Source organism: Sebastes umbrosus, chromosome 12 (genome assembly GCF_015220745.1).
Source record: "Sebastes umbrosus isolate fSebUmb1 chromosome 12, fSebUmb1.pri, whole genome shotgun sequence".
NCBI classification, from domain to species: domain Eukaryota; kingdom Metazoa; phylum Chordata; class Actinopteri; order Perciformes; family Sebastidae; genus Sebastes; species Sebastes umbrosus.
Window position 1 is genome coordinate 29,338,658 of NC_051280.1, and position 23,906 is coordinate 29,362,563.

Below are 23,906 nucleotides of genomic sequence, written 5' to 3' on the forward strand. Positions count from 1 at the left end.
GGGAAAATAGAAACTGTATCCTCAGCAGCCACTTTCAAAACCACAGCAGCGCCATTGGAAATGCATTAGAGGTGTCATGGCTGTATTTGCAGAAGGGTGGCTGCACTTATCAGAATGGAAACTATTTATGATGGATTTATTTATGAATAATTACTAAATATTTACTTAAAACATGACAAAAATCCAAATTATTAAATGACACTCTCCTTCCAGCCAGGCAGAATGAATGACTGTAATATTTCAAGAGATTTTTAGTTCACCTTGAAACACATGCCAGCAGAACACCCCAAGTTATCTAGCGAGGCAAATAAAAAGTAAAAGAAAAAGCAGATATATTTTCATAGAATAATACATCGAGTGCTGGGAAAACCTGTCGGGGAATATTCCGTATAATCCCCGACGTGTCAGCAGGAGCAGCCTTCAGAAGAAGTATTGCTTGACTAAATACCTATCCACAGTTATCTTATCCTGTGAAGTTTCCATGGCAGGCGCTGTCAGAACGCCTTGGTCTTGCTATGGATACAAAGCTTTGTGATATATATGACAGTCGGAGAGACAGAGGAAAAGGACAAGGAACATTAAATGACATACATCTCTGAGTGCACACCTCCGTTCTATCTATCTATCTTTATCTGCATCAATATCTGTCGTCATATTTGCATGTGACATCCACTTTTTACCTGTAACCACGATCCTATGATGATGCCGATGTGAGAGAATGAGTATGCATGTTGCCTAAATCACTGCTGTCTGGCATTGTCACCGTTTTAAGTTCTGTTCTGTGGTCTGTAGTTTATGTAGTACGGACTGTTGCTATGTATAACATACCGTTGCTATGGGCGCAACTCTGATGTCGGACTCTGGCGGACCGTGATTGATTTCTTAAGTAAGTAGCCGTGTAATAAGCGAGATAATGTACAGTTAGCGGGTCATTGTTGTGAAAGAAACCCCATCAGGGGTGCAGCATTGCCCTGTCGGGGATTCTTTCACAACAATGAATGAGCTGTACATTATCCCTTAGGTAACGTATGACATGGAGTAATCTAAAACAGCCAATTCTTCCTATGTTTTGTTGTATATGTGTATTTAAAGCTGCAGTTGGTAACTTTGAGCAGATATGATAAGTGAATTTTATAAAACTGTCACTGTATCCTGACAGTAGCGGAGGTCGCGTTGACCGAATATTTTACATCATCAACGAAAATATGCCGATGCAGCTGGGCCACCGGTGCAGAAGGAGCGCACACTGCGGGATTTCCTCCCGGAGAAGCGAGTCCTTACAGGATCGGGAAATCCCACGTTCAGAGAGTCTGGTAATTCCAGTCTCCAGTGTGGCAGCAGAGCGCATGTTCAGCCTTCAGAGCAAAATGGGGAAAAGACTTGAAAAAAAGATTCATCCGCTAAATGTTGGAAATAAAAAGTGACCGCACGAACGGTGTTGTGTCTCCGTTCATCTTTTCTCTCCATGCCCTTATAAATGCATGGCTATATGTAATTTGTAGGCTATATTAATTATCAAAAAGCTACAAATACATGACAGCGGGCCCGTCGCCGTAGCTATTGAAAAAAGATTCCAAAATTTGTAACATGTTTTTATCTAATGAAATATTCTGCTTGAATCTTTCAAGCTTTGTTGGTGTTTACCCTTTCAAAAACAACATTTTCACTGCGGTCAAAAACTGTTTGCTCTCCCACTTGCTGCCGCACACACGGATTATAAACTTCATTCAAAAACCTCAATAGAAGCTCTGAATGTAAAAAAAACAAAACATTTGTTAGGGCCTACAGTCCCCGTGGCTCGGTCCGATCCACTTTGTTTGCTTTTTATTTAAAGAGCCAGGGGCTGTGCATCAACACCGGATGTTTTTTTTTTCAGCGTGCACACACAGAACGGACAGATGACAGACCGTGAGGAGATCGCTGAATTAGACACAAAGTGAATTAGATTACGATCACAGATTTTTTTACGAAAAAGTCTCATGCAACCACTGGACAGTAGTGCATGAGATCGATAATCTGTGGAAAATATCGGGGTCTTCTGCTTCCTCCTATTGCAAGATTTCACCATGCCCGAACAAAAACAACCAATCAGAGCCTGGGCAGACTATGGACAACTCTCAATCACTGCTAGTGAAACTCGCAAATTCCACTCAAACTGTCAAACTAGGCAGCGCTGATCAAATATGAATCAATATTATGTTACTGGAAAGCCTATTTCTCACCTCAAATGTTTTCAGAAACATCTTGTTGTGTACTGTTTAGCTGCAAAATTAGTACGTTTTAAAAACAGTCGAGCCAATACCAAGCACCGCCATTGGCCAGAGCAAACTTTCTCATTTTCCAGCTAAACAGCTCACTACAATATGTTTCTGAAAACATCCGAGGGAGAGAAATCGGCATTACAAACAGGCATTCAGGCACACTAACGACTATGTTCTCATTTGCTCTGTGAGGCAGTAACCTAACTTTAGCACCCCGTAATAACACCCTGGGTTTGGCTGCTCCCTGATGAAGCCCACCTTTTAAAATGGACTGCTGATAACCCGTGCTATCCAGAGCAGCTTTCCTGAAATAAAAATCATGTTTATAGTGGTTTATTTTCATTTTGTTTGGATACCTGTCTTCAAAAGCACCCCGGGACGATATGTTGCCTCTGGATCTATTGCTTATTAAAAAAGATTATGAGTTATTATACATTTAACGGAGGAGTTGAGGTTGTAATTATAATAGTCAGAGGGCGCTGTGTCTTACAGCTCCATGGCCTCTTGTTTGGCTGTTGCACTTGTTTTTTTAGTTTGTGCCCTTTTGAAGTGACATTTTGTTAATTTGTGATTAAAAGGGGACTTGACCCTGACCCACTTATTGCCTTTCAGGGTTCTCCCCAAATACTGCAGCTGAGCAGCAGCGCCACAATCAGCCCGTAATTGACTGGTTTAACAAGAGTTTAATTTGATATAATGGACCCAACTTGAACCTTTTAGCACCGCATTACTAAATAGCCAGCAGGGCGCCCTGCGGTGATGGTCTTTGACTCTTTACATGTTCAAGTTGTTGCTGATTAGAACAGATTTAAAAATGTGCGTTTTTAAAAGCTTTTCTGCATACACGTTCACCTGTAGTTTATTTTCCAACAGTGCGTTTACAGTATATTCAATCAGTGGTGGAAGGTACATTAACTCATGTACTGTACTTAAGTACAATAATGAGGTACTTCACTTGAGTGTTTCTATTTCATGCTACATTTAGAGACAACTAATGTATATTTTACTCCTCTACATTCATTTGATACCTTTTATTACTAGTTACAGTGCAGATTCACATTAACAACACAATATATATTTTTTACCAGCTTTAACATTAAAGCAATTTACATGATAATATTCCAATGATATGATATATATATATATTATTCAGAAATTGAGCGTTCTGCATAACGAGAATTTTACCTTTTTATTTATTAAAAATTATTATTATTATTATTATTTCATTTATATTTTGATGCTAATGCATTTGTACTTTTACTTAACTGAACCCCACAATCCATCTACAGGTTTGAAAGGCACGTTTTCTTTCTTTTTAAAAATTCCCAAAATCACACTGTTTATCAAAGCCAGAAACTGTAAAAATAGAAATTATCCTCAGATTTTAAAATTTCCGACAGTCCTTGAACGAATCCTATGAACAAACTCATCTGTCAGGAAAAATAACTCAAGACTTTAAGGCTCCAAGCTTTAAATAGTGATACTGTATTTCATCAAAATCACTTTACTCTACATGTCTCAATTAAAGGTTCACCAAAAATTAACCAACTTGCAGTAACCAGATCCTGTTAAAAAATATGGCGTTAATTAATTATCAATCAATATTTTGTTACTGTAGTGACTATTTCTCGCGTAAAATGAGAAACTTTGTGACCCAGCCGTCATGTTGAGAACAGTTGAGGAAATTCCAAGCACCGCTCACGGGCTAGATTTTCTACAGCCTGAAAACGGAGCCATGAGGAGGTGCAGAAGTCTAGTTTTCTCTCAGAACACTTGAATTTCAATACGCTGAAAGGTTATTATGGAATTTTTGCCCAATGATGCTAAAAAATATTCTGCCTGCTGCCACTTTAAGTAAAAGATCTGAGCACTTCTTCAACATCTGTCTAAAATATAAGTCTGGCATTGAAAGATGAGTAAAAGTGTCACCAGAGTAACTTAAAGCAGAAGATAGGACTCCTCGCCTGCCAGTCTGCCCCGTTAATCACATGGCTGATCAAAAATGAAAATTAAACAAAGTACCCAAGCTGTTGTGATGAGCTGCTAACCTTGATGTGTCACATTAATTACAATGTGATAAATAATTGATAGCCGACGGTGCTGTTTTCCTCCGCGGAGTACGTGAGAGTTTATGCCGCGGAGACCCCGACCGAGCGCGGTCTCCTCCAGCATAAATAAACAATCAGTAATAACAAACGATATATATAATGAATTTGCCGGAAGCGCAGAGTGATTTACCTTGAGAGAGGACCCACTGATTGAGTTTGACGTGGTACAGCACCGAGCGAAGACTCCAGTGCTGAACGAGGGGGTAGCCGGTCACCTCGCTGTAGTTCACCATGCCTGCAATAACACACACAAAAATGTATTAATACGGATGCAGTCCTCGGTGTTCAGTGGAGTTCACCACCACATCTGCAAAACCACACACAAAAATATGTGCTTTTAATGCGTTATTTACTCCTACAGATGAGGAGATTGCAGTTTTTCAGTGCTATAGATCAAAGGGCGGCTCTACATCTCATTCTTGTTTACTTTACCTGAAGAATCAGGGAGAATATTTGATAAATATTAATATTATATTAGATGACAGGAGAGAGAAGCAGGCAAAGTCTTCAGTGTTAGATCAAAGTGGAGCCCGATCTACAGAAAAACACACAGGAAATTATCATAAAATCTATTCGGAAATAGTGATAAAGTAGAAGGCAGCCTGAAGTCTTTAGTGTTTGATGAAAGCGAAGGCCACCATCTCACTTAAATATACAGCACATTTATATTAAACAGGAGTGTTTTCATATTTATGGCGTACCCCAGATACCTCCAACTTATTTCCCTCTTAGGAAATCGTGTCAAAACGAAAACCAATTTCCATCAATTTCTGCAACGTTCTCTCTTTGTACCAGAACACAAAGTTCCTGCACGACACTGGAAACGGATCACACATCAGATGATGTACAAAACCGAGTAGAACAATGCATTCATAATGAAAACGGAGTATAGTCTGGATCTGACAGAGTGTTGACACCCCGTTGCTGATTATCATGTCTAATGAAAACAACACAAAGAAATGCATCCTTAGCGCCTCGTCAACATTTCACAGAGATCATGAAGTGATCAAAAGAGGAGGAAGCTGTGAGACAGTATGATGGAATATTAACTTCTTAATTCAGAAGCTATATCCTCTCACAAAAAGGGCAATATTCTGTAATTATTTCCACTTTTAACACGTGTAAAATGTTGCACTTTGACAACAAAAGGGCATGATTCATGCATAATGATGAATAATTCAATTGTTGTCACGGCCTGGACACAACAACGGTTTCTGTTCAGAGAAAAAAAAGCCAATGAGGCTGCATCTAAGACCATTTTTTTTCCAGTGTAGTCTTTAGTGAATGCTTTCGCTTGATAAACGACAACTAATTGATTATCAAAATTGTTGCCAATTATTTTTTGTCAACTAGATCTGGTTCCAGACTTTGTTTTTTCCTGGTAGTCCCTGATTGGTTGGCACCACACGCTGAAAATAACTGGATCTGGGGCGGCAAATGTTACGGCCAACAAATGCTGTCAAATTTTCTGCCCAACTGTGCGGGTTTAGGATGGATTATTTCAATAAATATTAGCTTGGTTAGGTTTAGCCTGGTTTGTCATAGTGATATTTTTTTTTTTTCAATATTCACATTATTTTCTGGCGTTTTTAAACCAACCCGGCAACACTGCTGCGTAGCTAGAAGAGAGTCTGCCGGACCAGCTAGTAGTAACGATAGCTAATATAGATGAACAATTTGCTGAAAATAGGATAAGATTACAAGAATGTCTGTAGTAATATCCTACATATTCGTTGAATTTGGGTACATTTTATGGACCTAAAAATATGAGGTTATAAGGCCACCGGAACAAAAAGCACTGGCATGACGTCACCAACAGAATGATAACATCAAAACCACAAGATTGACTCTCAGTGGTTTCTGTAACATGAGAAATACTTAAAAAATATGAATATTCAAAACTGCAAAAACGGCCAAAATAGCCTAAATAGAGCAATCTATAGGGCCGTAGCCTTGTAGGAAAGTCACGTCATGCTACTGGATTTGCCTTGGATTTTTGGTTTTCTGAGCCCGGAGGTGGAGATGAGCGTTAAGTGTTTCCGCTGTCCAGTTTCGGCTGCATTCAGCTGGAGAACGTTCGGACACATCCGATCATTTGCTTAATTCCCTTGTAGAGAGAATCCATGAGATTGTAGTTGCTTGATGACAGAACAAGGTAAATATGGGAGATTGAAAGTTGTCAAAGTAACTCTTAGAAAGTTACCAAGTTGCAGGTAGACAACTTTTTTCAATTATTTGACTTACAAAGGGAAGGTTTGATAATGGCCTGCAGTTGGTAATCACTCCTTTTTTAAGGAAAGGCTTGGTGACTGCAGTTTCCAACGCTTCGGGAAAATGATGTGATAAAAGAGAACTATTCTGCAGTAAATCTGTCGCCAAACAGCTTAAAACATTTTTACAGAAGCTCGTTGGTGGAGCATCAAGAGAGCAGGTGGACGGCTTAAGATGCTGCACAATTTCCTCCAGAGTTCTTTAGTCAAAAGCATCAAATCTTGCCATTTTTGTTTTACCATATTCCTTCCATGTGATCTGTTTTCTTTGCAACTTTTTAACGGCTGATATAATACCTTGAGTTTTTATTGCTGAATAACTCAGCAAACTTGTTGGTTTCTCGGTGGAAAAGGGTTTCAGATGCAATCGGTGTGTGGAGGGTTGGATCAGTCTATCAATAGTGCTAAAAAGAACATGTGCATTATTGGCATTGCTGACGATGTTGGAGAAGGAGGATTGCCTAATCTACTTTAAAAATGTCAAGGTGAATTTGAAGTTTGGGTATTCCCCTTTCTGGATCATTACGGATTGGGCATTTCTCCGTGGAGCTTTTTTTGTTTACCAGAGGATGAATAAACCCTGGCAGGCGCAATGACATCTATGACATTCTCAATCCTTGTCATTGAAACGGTCTAAAAGATCATTCACAGAGGGCAAAGCGAGGGTAGGCAATTCAGAGATACCTGCGTCATTGATGAACCAATTCTTAACAGTTGACTGGTTTGCCCAGTTCTCAATCACCGCAGTCATCTGGAAGATATAACACACCACCTAAAACACCCAAAGCACTTCAGTTAAGCTAACGGTAACACTGTCATACTGTAAATATTATTTCATGTTGCTTTAAAGCCCAGTCTATTGATTTAGTTCCATTTACCAATCCTATCTCCAGCTGAAATCAATAATGCCCATCTCCTCCGCCTGAAGGAAGTCACCCATGTATACGAATGCTTTTCATTTCGATGCACCGCACGGTCTATCAAACGTTACACATGCATCTCGCTCCGCCGGCCGATGACCTGTCGTCTTATACGCGGCAACAAATAGTCAGCTGGCAGATGAAGCACAACACATAGGGACACGTAAATGAAGCAGCGATTGGGACACATGAGGAAGAGGAGACATTCATCACGCACCGCAGCGGGAGAGACCTAGCTGTTCTAAGAGCGGTTAAAGAACCAATCAGGTTCTTTATTTAACGGATCAATTATAGATAGAGCATGGAGTGATAGAGCACAGATTCCTAGTGAACATGACTTGGAGTGAATAAATAATCTCCCTCCCTTCTCCTTTGTACGTCGGCGTATTGCAACCATTGTAGGTAAAAAAAAAATTATAATAAGGGAGCTGGGGAGGGGGGTAATATTCCAAGAAAAAATTCAAAATTTCCTAGATTAAAGTCGTAAATTTACGGGAAAAAAACTGAATATTTTCTGAGATTATAAAGTCATAAAATTACGAGAAATAAAACTCAGAAAAACTGTGTGTTTCTTTGCCAAGGAACCACATCACTTCACTGTGCAAGGTTGGATCAACCTCATCACATCACAGACGATGCTGCTTGCTGTGTATTATACCTGCTATGGATGAACTCATCAAATTATACTTTGCAATCAGATTTTAGCAATAAGGAAATACTCATATCACCATTTTATCATAAGCATCCGGACTTTGCCATGAATTGTAACCTGACCCTGTCAGATGGTTTGTCTCACAGAACCATCTGAGAAGCTGTAAATGGAAACTGTTTGGAAAAGTGCGGGCAGTTTCAAAAAATACTTCCCATGCAAATCGGGGGCATCGGGTGCGACTTGCCGCTTCTGTAAACTACCTACAAACTTTTAAACTAACCGTTGATCTAAAATGAAGACAGTTTCAGCAACTGCATGGCTTATTTGTCGTCTAAAATGGTTTCAGTAATGCATTTAGGTGTACTATTTTTTGTAATATACGAGAAAAAAAGTTTCCAAACGAGCCACCATGTTCCGGTTTTAAAGGTGGGAGCACCACGCTTGGCTGAAGTAACTCCTCACAGGACTCTGATTGGTCCGTTAGCTGACGAGCCGAACGCAAACGCATTACTTGAAGCCTGCCGAGATGGATTTTCGTGAGACATTTGATTCCGTGATTCTCACGTGAGATCGCGAGAATCCAGCTTTCTCATAACTTTGTAAGTTTTTTCTCAGATTATTATCCCCCCTGGCTTCGTTTTTTATTTATTCTTTTTACCTACGATGGCCCATACGCCATCATACTTTTAGTTATGGCCATAAACATACATTTATTTGTATCATTACAAACATCAAATTATGAAACCCAAGCTTGTAAAAGTATCATTTGTAGTAGCAGGACCCGCCTCGTTTTTTTTTGCATAAAAATGCAGGATCAGGCCTTTAACATTATCATCACTTACACTGGGCCATTAGCAGAGCTGCAGAATATAAATCATCCCGTCTCCTATGGCAACTGACAGCCGTGTCATGCTGCAGCGGCGGGATTACAGCCATACATCACTATGACTGCCCCCGCCGTGTTCACAAGCACATCCAGAAGGTATCTGGATAATGCTCGTGAATGAGACACGTCTCCTGCAACCACAGACACGGACGATGGGAACGGGAGGGAGAAAAGTGTGTGTGTGTAGGAGAGATTTTTCCTGGACGATAAATTGAGACATGAATGTAAGATAAGGAAAAAAAAAAGGTGAATGCAGCTCCGTAAACTACAAAGAAATTGTGTAGCAGAAGCTTACGGAACACATGTAAGACCTGTGTCTTGAACTGAAAAAATCGCTGTATTAGCGAAGCAGTAATGGGCAAACACTGCTGCTATATATTGAAACTAATGTTTCTTTCTGACGGCAGTTAGTTGAATGAAAACGATAAACATGAAAACGTTTTTTTAAGTGTCTCTAGACTCACTGTAACATAATAAAATGTACACCTATATTTATTGTATGTACTGAAAAGTGCAATGTGCATTTCTACTCCAGGTAGTTCGTGCCAGCAAATAAGAATTAGTTTGAAGTTTTAAGCCTTTTTTCCAGACAAGGTATACATATTGCAATATTGCTGGGTATGCTGGCTTCATGTATCAGTGAAACTTTCTGGCGTTCAAACATAAGTTTCTGTTTTGTAAATGTTCAATAATGGCTTTATTCAGAATTTTTTATTATTTTTTTTTACCCCTCACTGCAAGGGGAAATAATAAATGAAAGACTGATGTAACATATGATGAATCTCCTTAAAGGTCGGGTCGGTGAAGAGTACATTCGATTTTTAAAATGAACAAACTGAAAAACCCATCCCATCGTTGCCAGCTCTTTTCCAATGAAAGTAGCTAGCAGCACTAACTCCAAAAGTCCCTAAATATAGAGAGAAAGATGCCAAGTATGCAACACTGACCCCCCGTCCCCGACAGGCAATGAGTGTATGGGCAGAAGCGTCAACGTCCGGGCGAGGAGTGTTGCAAAGCTCACGTCCGGAGCCGCAGGCCACCTTCACCCCTGGGCAGACTGCGCAGACTCCATCGGTTGAGAAGTGTAAAGAATATTGTCGGTTCATTACGAAACTGTGGTGGACCGCGTTATGACTATGTTCATATGGTCGGAATCATCAATGAAACTCAGGTCAATGGATTTTCTGATTGCCAGATAGTCTATGTGAAGATAAAAAAAAAGAATAGTAGAATTGTCATATTGAACAGCCAAATCTGAGTCGAATCAAAAAATTCAGATTCTGGTACAGCCCTACTTACTACTCCATAAATAGTCCTACACTTGTGCAGGCGCACTACTCACCCGTGAGAGTACTGTTTAGTGTTTTAAATAGTTAAGTTTAAGTGATAATGCCTGTGTTTGAGAAGTAGTGAGCATACAACTGGATAAATGAGACTTGGATTTACTGCATGAGTTGTGTGAGAGTTAGTAAACGGATGTTTTGCTGTTGTTACACGCAGCCCCTCATTTACTTCAATTCATCAAGGCTTTACTCTGTTTTTTGATTCTCCGTTCACCGTGGAGGATTGAGAGAAAAACAAGAATTCAAGGTAGCGCGGGGTGAGTAATTGATATACAAATGGCCATTTTGTGGGTGAAGTGCTCTTTTAAAGTTCACCAATGAATGCAGCCCTGTATTATCTATTTTTGAGCATAAGCCCGGAAGACACAAATTAGATGTGAAATATGATAAGAGTTGGGATGCGTGCAAGGCCAGTAACAGCTCCTTTACAAGCATGCTGGGAAAATGCAACATTTGGCAGAGGCCTGACACCACCTATGAACTTGATGAATAAGCCTCTAAATGTGATGTTCCTGCATTGTCCTCACCTTCAGCTACATCCATTTATCCCCTCTTATGGGAAATGGCTCCCCGGAACGATAGATATATTCCCCGGCGCCGAGAGAGCGAGAGCGCACCACTACATAACCTCCCCCATCCCCATCCCCATCCCCCCGCCTCTCTTAGTGAAAATGAATAACAAGCCCAAAAACATATACAGTAGCGCAGGCGTATTCTTCTTCTTGCTGAAAGGCCTTGTCTCCCTTTTAGCCCTGGGGTGCTCTGCTCTCATTGTCTGACAGAATGATTAATTTGACTGAACTTCACTTTGCAAACATCCCAAGTTCACAGTCTCTCCCCATGCAGTCGGTGCCAGAGCCTTTAAGGGAAGTAGCTTGGTCAGGGCTGCGCTATGTACTACAGCTGGTTTCCTTTGTGAAAATACAAGGCATAATGGCATTTAATGGCACTAATTTATGTAACACATTAACGCAATTTGCGATTTCTAGGCTGTAGCGCCAGTTTTCAAGCAATTCAAGATACTGGCATCATATGAAACTATAAAAACCTAAGGAATCTATTGGTGCCAACCATGTCATACTAGCTTGTAGCGAAGGAGTTTAAATAACGCTCCAACTGGAAAAACTGTCATCGACATTTTCAAAAGGGGTCCCCTTGACCTCCGACCTCAACGTATGTGAATAAAAATAAATTTTCTGGGTACCCACGAGTCTCCCCTTTACAGACATGCCCACTTTATGATAATCACATGCAGTTTTGGGGCAAGTCATAGTCAAGTCAGCACACTGACACACTGACAGCTGTTGTTACCTGTTGGGCTGCAGTTTGCCATGTTATGATTTGAGCATATGTTTTATGCTAAATGCAGTACCTGTGAGGGTTTCTGGACAATATTAGTCATTGTTTTGTGTTGATAATTGATTTCCAACAATAAATATATACATTTAATTGCATAAAGTAGCATATTTGTCCACTCCCATGTTAATAAGAGTATTAAATACTTGACAAATCTCCCTTTATGGTACATTTTGAACAGATAAAAAAATGTGCAATTAATTTGCTAGTAATCACAATGCATTTAATTGCGATTAAATATCAACTGACAGCCCTAAAATAAACATGTATTGGTTAAAGGGTAACATTGGTATTTTCCCATGTTTTTGTGTCTAACTGACTTATAGGGACAAAAAATTCTGAAATTGGTCCAGTGTTGAGGGAGAGCACTGTAGACGTCAGCCAGTCATGGGCTGCAATATGGTGCTATTGGGGCAAGCTGGCACCGTCATTTACGTCCACTTAAAGTGTCTGTTTTTGCCATGACAGGCTCTGATTGTCATTATAAGTGTCTGACATTATATAAAGAGTCTCGCTCAAGGAGAAGTGTTGTTCTGAAATCTGTCGTGGTGACGTGTTGCGGTGGAAAAGTGGAATACATTCATGGTGGAAACTTAGAGTTTGTTGTGTAGGAGTACAGAAAGAATAGCTCAGTGTTATCTAAAATATTTTCAATGTCATGGCTGTATATCTACATGATTTCCACAATGTGGACGAGGTCTTTGAATTCAATGGCCGCCCGTATTTATTTGAGCCAGAGGTTACGTATATTCAGATTTCACAACAAGACTTCTCCTTGAGCGGGGCCTTGGACACAGTAAGAAACAGACCGGATCGAGAGAAAAATAAAAAAAAATGTTGTCAGACACTTAGTATAACAATCTGAGCCTGTCAGTGGAAAAAACAAGCACTTTTGGAGGATGTAACGTTACATGGACGCTGCTCACTTGCCCTTGCAGCTTGTTTTGCTGCTGACAGTTACAGCGTTCTCCCTCAATACTGGACCAATTTCACAAAGTGTTGTCCCCATTAGTCACTTAGACACAGTTGCAAAATTGAGGATTACATTTCATTTTACATTTGCGACATACAATAAGCTGATACATTCAATGCATCGTTTGACTTCAAAGTGCAAATTACACCATCGTTTAGTACATTTCTACTACTATTACTACTACCCCCGGTTGCACGCAATGTCTTTCCATGTCTATGCAAATTACAATAGGGTGATGATGGTGCTACGGCGGGGGAAAACGACGTTGCCTCATAATTTGGGAGCCATAGATTTGTTTGTGTCTAAAGGACAGAATTACTGTATTTTCTCTTTGCAAAAAGGAAATACCTTCTGTTGTAAAACTTGTGTATATAGACTGGGCCCAGGAGGAATTATCAGTGTAATAAGGTGACTGTAAACACCATTTACTAACTGAAAATGTGGATTCAGATTCAAGTAACTCTTTGACCTTCTACCCAATAGTCTGTGGAGTGTTGTGACAAACTGCAAACATAAAAATACCCTAAGTGACCAGAAACACAGCAACACCTGTATGATGCAACGCGATGCAATACACTACAACACGACTTAATGAGCTGCTTTAGTTGTTTGTGTGTCGAGTCGAGGCTGGACGATCGTGGTGGTGTGGTGGAAAAAAAAGAAAAATGCTGATATTTCGCCGTTATTTTGTATGTAAAGCAGAAAAGAGAAAAACAACATCACGGTGCAGTGCGAATTCTGTACTTCCAGCTGTGAAAACGCTGTCATCATCCAAGGACTGGAATCACTGACACATTAGATACCTGATTTTAACTTAGAGCAGCAGCAGCAGTACTCATATATATTCAATTACATTAACCTACATGCTCATTTCTAGGGCTTCACCGTGTGTTATTGTGGTTACATAAGTATAATTTATGGTGATGTTAGACTGCTGCTAAAGCTGCTACATTTTTACTTTTGGACTGAGACAATTACAGAGACGACTAAGAGCTGTGTCGCTCGCTCTGTGAGAGAGAGATAGAGAGAAGCATGCAATGTTTCTGAATGTCAACATTATGAATGACGCTTTGAACTATTCGCCCTACAAATGTCCCAGTTTGCCCTGTATTATGTTTACTGGAACAGAAATATGAACTGGAAAGTGCGCAAACCATCCTGCTTTGTGACAACTTGCACCGTGCTATGATGTTGTTCCCCTTTTCTGCCTTACATACAAAATAATGGTGAAATTCCCACCCAGTGAGAGCATTCTTTCACTAACGGGGAGCCACACCGCCTACCTCTACCTGACGGCTCCCTCGCTGAGCTAGAGCGGTGTCCACACAGACAGCGCTGCTGCTGCGGTGCGAGAATCACGTCCTGAAGTGTTGTAATGTGTGTGCATCTGCATAGTATATCGCTCTTTATTTTAAATGTATTTTAAAATTGTAATCCTGCTAGTAATCCCATTTTTACCAAATGTATCTGTAATCTTTTTTTTTCTGTTACGGGTTACCTTTTTTTTAATCCTAATTACATAACGCCCTTCAATGTAATCCGTTTCTCCCCAAGCCTGATTACGCTATTATCTTCAGTTTAGTTTTTTTAATCATATACGGTTTATATTATTCAAACCAGTTATAGATGGACAATTATATGTTTGTCAAATGATTATAATTCAAACTAGAAGGGCAGTAAGAGAGTGTAGACCTCCGCCAAGGCCGTTTCCATTGGTGCGTGTATCCGCACTGTGATTTGAAACCGCTCCCAAATATTAATGTGTTCTTCCTTGGCCCATGCTTCACCCTTCCACCAAGTTTTATGGAAATCGGGCCGACAAAAAGACAAACAAACCAACAAACCAAACCGAATCTGTAACCTCCTTGGTGGAGGTAATTATAGGTCTGTATGTCTCCTGCATCTTTAACAGCATCAGAAAACATTACAGACACTGAATTAGTCCTTGTTTAGAGTTGGTGTGTATCAAAAAGAGCCGTCAATCAGTGTGGGAGTGAGACTTTAATGCAAACCTGCGCATTTTAATTTGTGGTCCAACAACTTTATGATAACAGTTGGGTCACAGATCGTGTCGGCGTCCAGCCCTCTTTGACCATTAGTCATTTGAGAACATTCTACTGCTACTTTTAATGCCGGGCTGTTTGTCTTTTCAGTTTGGTATTCATACTTATTCCCAGTAGACTATGAATACAATGATTGGTTAGCTCAGTAACGACTGATGAGACCAATTCAGGTGTCGTTGCTTTGTTATATTTGTCTGCACTTGAGCTCTGAATGACTTCTTCAGCTGTAGAGTTTGATAAAGAGTGGGCTACACTGGTCATAGCTATGCTAATGCAGATTAAATGCATGGTGTGGGCAGTCTAATAAAGCTAACTGTGTGACTAATGGCAATATTAAACGTAAAACTCACCAAGGGCAAAGAGCCGCATGTTATACATAAGAGCTGAAAATGGATTTTAAAAGCAGTGTTATTTCCTTCGGTGAGTGCATTGTCACAGTATAAAGCCAGAGCCGTCTGCGAGCGTTATGTTTTAAACTCATATAGGCGGGACAATGCTTGGCCCAGGGTGCATTGCAGTTATATAAATCAAAGCAAAACTGAATCAATATTCCAGCTCTGTGAGAGACTGTGTGCAGTAGTCCATTGGGATGTAAACTCTCCAGTCCTTTCTATGAATCCTCCAATGAGGACCAGAGTTCAATTCCCAACTATTGGAGTTTTTTGCACAGTGATCCATCTTTGTTAGCCTGTCTACTTCTTCATTGTCCAAATAGAAAGATAAAACACCCAAGTTAAGCTGCATGAAGGTAAGATTTATTTTTATTCCCCCCCCCTTATTCTCTTCATGCACCTGTATTTTCTAATTTTCCAGCACCTTGTCAAACAGAATGACTTTGTTATGCAATTATATACGAGGTCCCGAGGGGCAAATCTTTCTAAGTTCCTTCATCTTTTTATTTTTTTCATCTGAGAAACAGATGGGGAAAAATTGTGAGGTGGAAAAAAAGTTTTGGCAGGATCATTTTTCCACAATACTTGTTTTGTTTTTTAGTCATCTATGAAGACAGGTGAAACAAAGCAAGTTTGTGCTGGGGATTTTTTTGTTGTTGTTTGTTGTTGTAATACTCATTTCCACTAACTCATGTTCTAAATAGGACTAAAAGTATTCGTATTTTCTTCCAGGTGAGTTTTAAATTCTCCTTTGTATATAATTGTGCGGCGCAAAAAGTTTGAAATGTGAATTTTTTAAATCCACTTACATGGTAACATTTCCCTGGGTATAGTCATTGTTTTGCAAGTCATAAGCAAGTCTCAAGTCTGTGCACTCAAGTCCCAACTCAGGTCTCGAGTCCTAAACAAGTAATATGCGCTCTTCACCAAATGTAACGTCATTTTAACAACAGAGTAAATGGATCCAAATGGTGCTCAGTAACATGACGTTAGTTCTTCATGATTTTCTCCTGAAACTTGATTGGATGCTGTTGGATTGGTTCAAACAAAGTGGATCTGGAGAGTTAAGTGTAAGATAATCAAATGCAAGTCCCGATATCATTCACCGGAAATGAAGAGTCCAGAGTTCAATAAAAAACAAAAAAAACACCACTTTTCAGAGATTTAGCAATAAGCAACAAAAGATAGAAATTCAGTTTGTTCAGTTCAGTTCAGTTTTTAGCACCCCGAGTGAATCCTCTTCTCAAACATAAAGGATCTCTGCATCTCTGGATCCCGCTGCTGCATGGCGCTGTTGTGTGTGTGTGTGTCAAACTCTGACACAGAGAGCAGAGGACAGAAGCAGCCGTATTTGGCGTTTGGCGGGTGTTAATTTCGGACCCTGCAGACATCGTACGGTACTTTCGGTTCTGTAGAAAACGAGTACCGTCACATTTTTAGAATTTTGGCATGGACTTGGTACAGAAGTATCGGTTCTTGTGACATCCCTAGTAGGGAGTTTAGGGGTCATTCCAGGTGTCAGTGGTCAGTCTGGTCCCAGCCAATCACATGATCAAAGAGAAAGAGCCAGAGTACTGATTAATTTGTGACAAAGCAGACAGCTCCCTTTCATGGAGCTGCTAAATAGGTCAGATTATGAGTAGCATAGGTAATGAGACTTAAAATCCCAAAACACACTGAACAACAGAAAAGCAGAGTTATTGGATGTGAACCAAAATGTCAGCAAAAAAACTCAATATCACTTGATTGTGATTTCCATTGAGAGAAAGGAAGAGAAAAAAAAGAAGAAACGTCCTCCCGTCTTTGTTCCAGCTCCAATTAGGCTGCTTGGGGAATGCAAATTGAGATCTCTTGTTAACATTTGTGACTCCGTCCCCATCGGGAAGCAGGGCAGAGAATATCAGACGGAGAAAGTGCAGGGCTTGTTGATGCTCGACACCCGAGAGCACGGAGCTGATGGAAACCGCGGCCCGGCCCAAACACCCAACAGTCATCCTGTAACTTCGCCGTGCGGCTGGAAGTGGTTTGTTATTTTAGTCGCTTCTCTAAGGAAGATTCATAGGAACGAGCTCAGGTAGGAAAGTAATCTTATGGCTCATAGAACCCCATTAACTAGCCTGGCCTGTGCTCCATTTCACTCTCGGATAAGTCTGGGAATGAATGATTTAGTGGGGAAGAGAGAGGGGGACGAGTGAGTGAGGTAAAGAAAGTAAGGGGGGGGAACAGTAGGAGTTATCCAGCAGGCCCATTCTCTAATCTAATGGGAAACTAAATGTAATACAGCACAGCACAGATTTCTTCCCCAGACAATTCTGATAAGAAAAAGAAAAAAAATAAATTGCTGGAACAAAATGTTGGCCCTCAGAAACGATGAGCAGACACCACGGGGATGGTTAGGTTAGAGCCTAGGCCAAACGCTTTCCATAATTCAAGGCAAAGAAAGATTACTGTGGAGAATTATCATAATACGGGCCCTTGCCACTCCTGCTCATCTCCTTTCAGCCAGGTGCTCCCCACAAAAATGCTTACACTAATCCCAGCATTACTGTTCCTATGGACCATGGCTCAACCAGAAAATGTCCTTGTTGGCCTCTGAAGTAACATTCAGACCATGTCCAAAGGGAACATTAGTGTTGCTGTGAACTACTGTTAGTGCAAAGAAAGAAGGGCTTTCAGATATGTCCGGAGAATCCTCTTATTCCTCCCGGCAGTGTGGTCCCTGTGCCTCTCACTGGCTTCTCTTCTCTGGTCATTTTTATGTCATTCCTAGTCCTCTCAAATAGCATTTCTATGATGATGGAACTCGGCTCTCTACTAAATAGTCTGTAGGATATTGTCAGATGTGTCGTGAGGATTTTAGCAGCGTGGCTTTAGGGGTGGCAACTTTGAGCGAAATATCGCGACAGATATTAAGGGCGTTTTCACATTAGGTACGATTGATTAACAAACATCGGACGACCCCATCCCCTACTATTGCCTATATTTTAAGGAACCTCTCGCCTACGTTCTCAACTATAACGCCACCGACAACCCCACACTCACCGCTGCTACACACACACATGGTATGTCGGACACACGCTAAAGTTACGCCGTGCTGACAGACCGTATGTGTGTCTACAGAGTTCACAAAGCTAACAGCAAAGCTACAGCTGCTAACGTAGCACAAACACACACACAGCCTGTCGGACACACGCAAAAGTCACGCCAAGCAGACACACAGCTGACAACCTGGCAGCTAAACTAGCTAATGTGGTGGAGACTAAAGTGGCTGCATGTGTACACGACAATACACGCAGCAGCGTGGCTGCTACAGTAACGCTCCAGGACGGGTGAACTGGGGACTCAGTTGTCTGTTGTGCTCATACACTGCAGCTGGCGCACCGCTGCATGCGGCACTAATCTTGTCGGCGAAGTGTTAATAATCGGTTAACGAAGGTCGGTTATCGGTTAGGAAAAAATTCAATATTAGCATCCCTAATGCATTGCAGTAACTAGGCTAATGTTTCTGGAAGGATACGTTGTAATCACTTGACTTCATGGAGTGATAGCACTTAGTACTTTGGTTTTATGACTAACAACTGGTAAAGCTAATGCTATTCTGATCAGTCTCAGGTCCACTTTGTGTTTTTACAGTGCCAAATGTTAGCATGCAAAGATGCTAAACTCAGATGGTGAGCATGCTGAGCATTATACTTGGTGAACATCAGCACGTTAACATTGTGAGCATGTTTCCATGCTGGCATTTTGCACACAGCAGCGTTGTGCTAAGTGACCTTTTTAATTATAACATCTGGTGACATCTTCTTTTGACCAGCCTCATCTGGTCATTTTAGATCAAAATCACGGCATGTATATAAGAAATGTAAAAAAACAACAACTGGCTATGGACCATGGCAGGTGTGGCCGTGTCCATGAATCCATTTTTTCTGACAAATATCTTACAAACCCAACTGCCAAACACATTATCAATAAGCCTAAGCACGTGCTAATTAGGCTGGCAGATGTGGCTTGTGACAACTCAAGGTGACACGCTTTTCATTTTCCGCTGCGCTGAAGGTAAGGCTGAGGGGACCGCCATTGCCAGCGACTCAAAAATAAGATGCCAACAAAGTTCAGCAGATACCTTTGTGCTTGCGTGGTCACAAGGCCATATGCTTAGGCTTTAATTATGAGGGACTTGGGGAGAGAGGGACTCTGTTGAACTATGAATCACTGCCACACTGCCTGCCTCAAAAGCCCCGTTCCACTGGATTTAAACACTGCCGACACAGGTCTCCCCCCCTCTTTATAAATAAACCCAGTCCGGATGCATGTGTTAAATAGACAGCTGACACCACAGTTCACTTTCATTAACAGCTTTTTCTAATTAAAATCTAAAAATATACATTTACTGGTATGAGTAAATGAATGTTAACTGTGCATACTTAATCCAGAGAGACCTGCTCTAGAATAAGCATACACACTTTAAGCATGTTTAAGTTTAAGCAACAGTCATACAATTCACACCGACACAATGTATGCGGACATCGGTTTCACATTAAGAAAAAGCAATTACAAGTGGACTTGGAAATAATTGCCACTGTGTGTTTAATTTATCCTTTGCATTGTTAAATTAATAATGGCGTATTAAACTTTTCTTTTTATTATTCTCAGTTGTCAGTTTCCAAGTTGAAATTGTTTAATTATAACTTTCAGAACTCATTATCATTAGTTCAGGTGACTAAATGGACAGGGATCCAAAAAGTTACATGACGGAGGCAGATCTCAGAGGAGTCAGATAGTCTTCTGCAAACCGTGATGAAGATAGGTATGTACTTTTCCTGCATGAGCTTTCGCCCCGCGGCGGGTCAGGGAACGTGGCGGTGCGCTAGTGTTGTCACAATACCAAAACTATGACTGATACAATACCCTGTCTAAATATGTTGATACCGATACCACAGCTTTTTTTTTTTTTATTAATTAAATATGTAGTAATTAAAAAAAAATGTATGCAGTAATATGATGTTCCCTATACTTATTTGTATTTTTATTTTTTATATTTGCATTTGTTGTTTATATATATTTATTTGATAATGTACACACATTTACACTTATTTCTATTTTTCTTATAACTTATCTATGTTTTATATATAAATATAAAACATAGAGAAGTGATAATATATATATATATATATATAAGATATAAGATAATATATTCCTTTATTAGTCCCACAGTGGGGCAATTTGCAATATATATGAATAAGTCATTTCTAGGTGACCAAGAATTAACTTTCATGAACTGAAAACACACTGTGAAAGGGTTAAAGTTAGACGATTGGACTCTAAATGGGACCATAATTGACTAAATGAACATCGTGCTGTATTGAAGAAGACTTGAAACTAGCGATTGAGACCATAAACTCATGTTTACAATGTTTACTGAGGTAATAAATCAAGTGAGAAGTAGGCTCATTTTCTCATAGACTTCTATACGATCAGAGGAGTCGCCCCCTGCTGGCTGTTAGAAAGAATGCAAGTTTAAGACACTTCAGCATTGGCTTCACTTTTCAGACCCAGAGGTTGCAGCCTGGTGTATATATACATATATATATATAAAAAGCACCAATGATCACAGCATAAAATGTCAATCTCTTCCAAACCGTAACCAAGTGCTTTGAGTGCCTAAACAGAACCAATTAAAATGTTAATGCTTTATTTAATAATACTTTCTAGTCTTTATTGTTTCCGCTCTTTATAACTTAATTTAATTTTCAATTAGCAACTTCAACAGGTCTGAATTTTAAGCTCTTATCTGCTGTCAGGAGGCCTTTTCCATTTGCAGGAATTCTATTAGAAATAGCTCGCAGTGTAAATACACGAGCTGTTGGCCGTTTCTGTTTTCCGCCGTAACTCAAACATACCATCTGAAGCTCAATTAAAATTCAATTTTGAACGCAGACCTTCAATGATAATCACGGTTTAGGAAGGGGTTTTAATTTATTCCTCGACGCTGATTAATTGCGTGGAATTGCCTCAGCCATTTCCCGTGTTAAACGTCAGTTAATTAGCTGACAACATTGGATGGGATAATTAATTCAGCTGGGGGTCGCAGCATGTTACCACTGGGGGGGAGGGGAGCTCAGGCTGGGGGTCCCGCCCGGCGACACAGACCCACCGCCTGCCTTGTAGCCACCTGCAGCCGGTGTGAGCAGGAGGCTTGTTTTTAGACCTAATGAGACTCGAGGTTTGAGTCACAATGTTCCTCTTCAGACCTCATTTTTAATACCTGAAGAAGAATTAGGCTGCAGTGGCCACTCAAGTGCCACGGCAGCACAATGCTGGGTGGATAAATAATGACCTCCTGTGTTCCACTGTGGAACAAGCCCCTCTATCAAAGGCTTCAGAGTATGAGTTGTTTGTCTTTAGAGGTAGGAGAAGGGCATCTAGAGCCCATCACTTACACCAGTTTGGTCCTAGTCTGCCCTCACACCACACACACACACACACACACACACACACACACACACACACAATATGTAAAGCTTAGATTCTCAGCCTGGAGAGGTCTAATTTCTCTTGGGTCATATAGTATGTACAGTATATCTGTGTTTTTTCGTTGTTTTTTTTAAGTCCCTTCGGGTTTCACCAGGCTAGATCTATGCGCGGTGTATTTTTATATTTATATTTATGAATGTCGGAGCATGTAAAATAGTGCGACAGTGAGTTTGTGTGCACATACTTTGTACTTTTATTTTATTTTTTTATTTCATTTATTTTTTGTATATATTTTCTGGGAGTCAGAAACTGCAAACATTGCGTGGATCATTCGTCCTTCAAAAATAAAAGTAGCATGACATGTATAAAACATGGTACCAAACTTTCAGTATCTCTCCACAAACAGAAAACTCTACAAGAAAAGTTGAGAACTCTGAATTTCAAGTAGAGATGCTCGGTTATGGCAAAAATCATAATAATGGTTATTTTGGTCAATATTGAATATTTAACACAATTACTCATTCACTCACTTTGGAAAACATCTTTGCTTCCCGGATACCTTAATAGCGCTGTCTATTGACTACTTGTATTTGTCCAGTTGTCCAAGTACACTGAGAGCAATACACTTCAAAACTGGAGTCAATGCCTTGTATGTGCACACACACTTGGCCAATGGAGATGATTTTGATTTCATTAAATATTTAAAGAGACAACACAGACTTTACATTTTTACTTACTCAATATTTAACCAAAAACATTGCCTAACCTTAACCAAAGAGTTTCAGTTAGGGCTGTCAACAATTAACGTGATAATAATGCGTTAATACAAATTCAATTAACGCCACTTATTTCTTTAACTTATTAACGCAACTTGCGAGTTTTAATTAACCTCTTGAAAATCCAACGGGCCGCCGTCGGACCCGGCCACTATTTCATCTTTCGGAGGTTGTAGCGAGCTCCGTTTTAAAACTAGAGTGAAGATACTGGCATAATTATGAGACTACAAAACCTGAGGAATCAATTGGTACCAACCATGTCATACTAGTTTGTCGCGAAGGAGGCTAAATAACGCTCCACACAAAACTGGCATGACCATTTTCAAAGGGGTCCTTTGACCTCTGACCTCAAGATACGTGATTGAAAATGGGATCTATGGGTACCCACGAGTCTCCCCTTTACAGACATGCCCACTTTATGATAATCACATGCAGATTGGGGCAAGTCATAGTCAAGTTAGCACACTGACACACTGACAGCTGTTGTTGCCTGTTGGGCTGCAGTTTGACATGTTATGATTTGAGCATATTGTGTATGCTAAATGCAATACCTGTGAGGGTTTCTGGACAATATCTGTCATTGTTTTGTGTTGTTAATTGATTTCCAGTAATAAATATATACATACATTAGCTTAAAGCAAGAATATTTGCTCACTCCCATGTCGATAAGAGTATTAAATACTTGATAAATCTCCTTTTAAGGTACATTTTGAACAGATAAAAAATGTGCAATCAATTGGCAGCTATTATGTTTCTTCCAAAAGTTTGCATTATATGTATTACATGTAATTTCTAGGAGACAAGAGTGGCAAAGGTGACTTTTAGTTCCTAGTTTAGTTCCTGTGGCCCTGTAAAGTTTCTGGAACAAGTTGTACAAAAAGAGGCTTATAACCCCCTTATCGACTACGTGAATAATGAATTGATCATGCATGAGGCAGGAAAATACTGCCTCACAAATAAATGATGTAACATCCTTCAGCAGTTTACAAGTCAGTTAAAATATTATTTTTTTTGCCATAAACAGAGTATTCAATAAATCATGGAATAATATTACGCAACTGTGTCACCTTTAAAAAATATGATTAACATTATAAAGTCTATCCACTAGGAGAGTACAACTGTATATTTCACTGTTACATATTATCTTTCTTGTTGCACACAAAATGACAGTTCCACTTGTGACTACTCTATGCATTTATGAATATCTAGTCAAGATGAGGTCGGCTGAATGCAAACAACAATGTCAACACACTGAAAAAAACACTCAGAGGCCGACAGAGATAGAAGAGGAGTGGAAGGCAGAGGAGCACTTAGGAAAAGAGACCCGTGGAGACTGACAATGCAGAAAACTAGTCCGGTACAAACAGCGAAGTGACAGGAAGTGTTGCACTGGTGCAACCCCCCTTGGAAGAGAAGTGCAGCTAAAGTGCGG

At 40.1% G+C, this 23,906-nt stretch overlaps 1 protein-coding gene across 1 annotated transcript in view; it reads right to left on the reverse strand.

The window, feature by feature from the left end:
- astn1 (astrotactin 1) overlaps positions 1 to 23,906 on the reverse strand; it is a 419,969-nt gene that overhangs the window by 178,661 nt on the left and 217,402 nt on the right. The window contains exon 17 of the mRNA XM_037788021.1: positions 4,500 to 4,604. Coding sequence (XP_037643949.1) covers positions 4,500 to 4,604 — 105 coding nt within the window. The remainder of the gene's footprint in view (positions 1 to 4,499; positions 4,605 to 23,906) is intronic.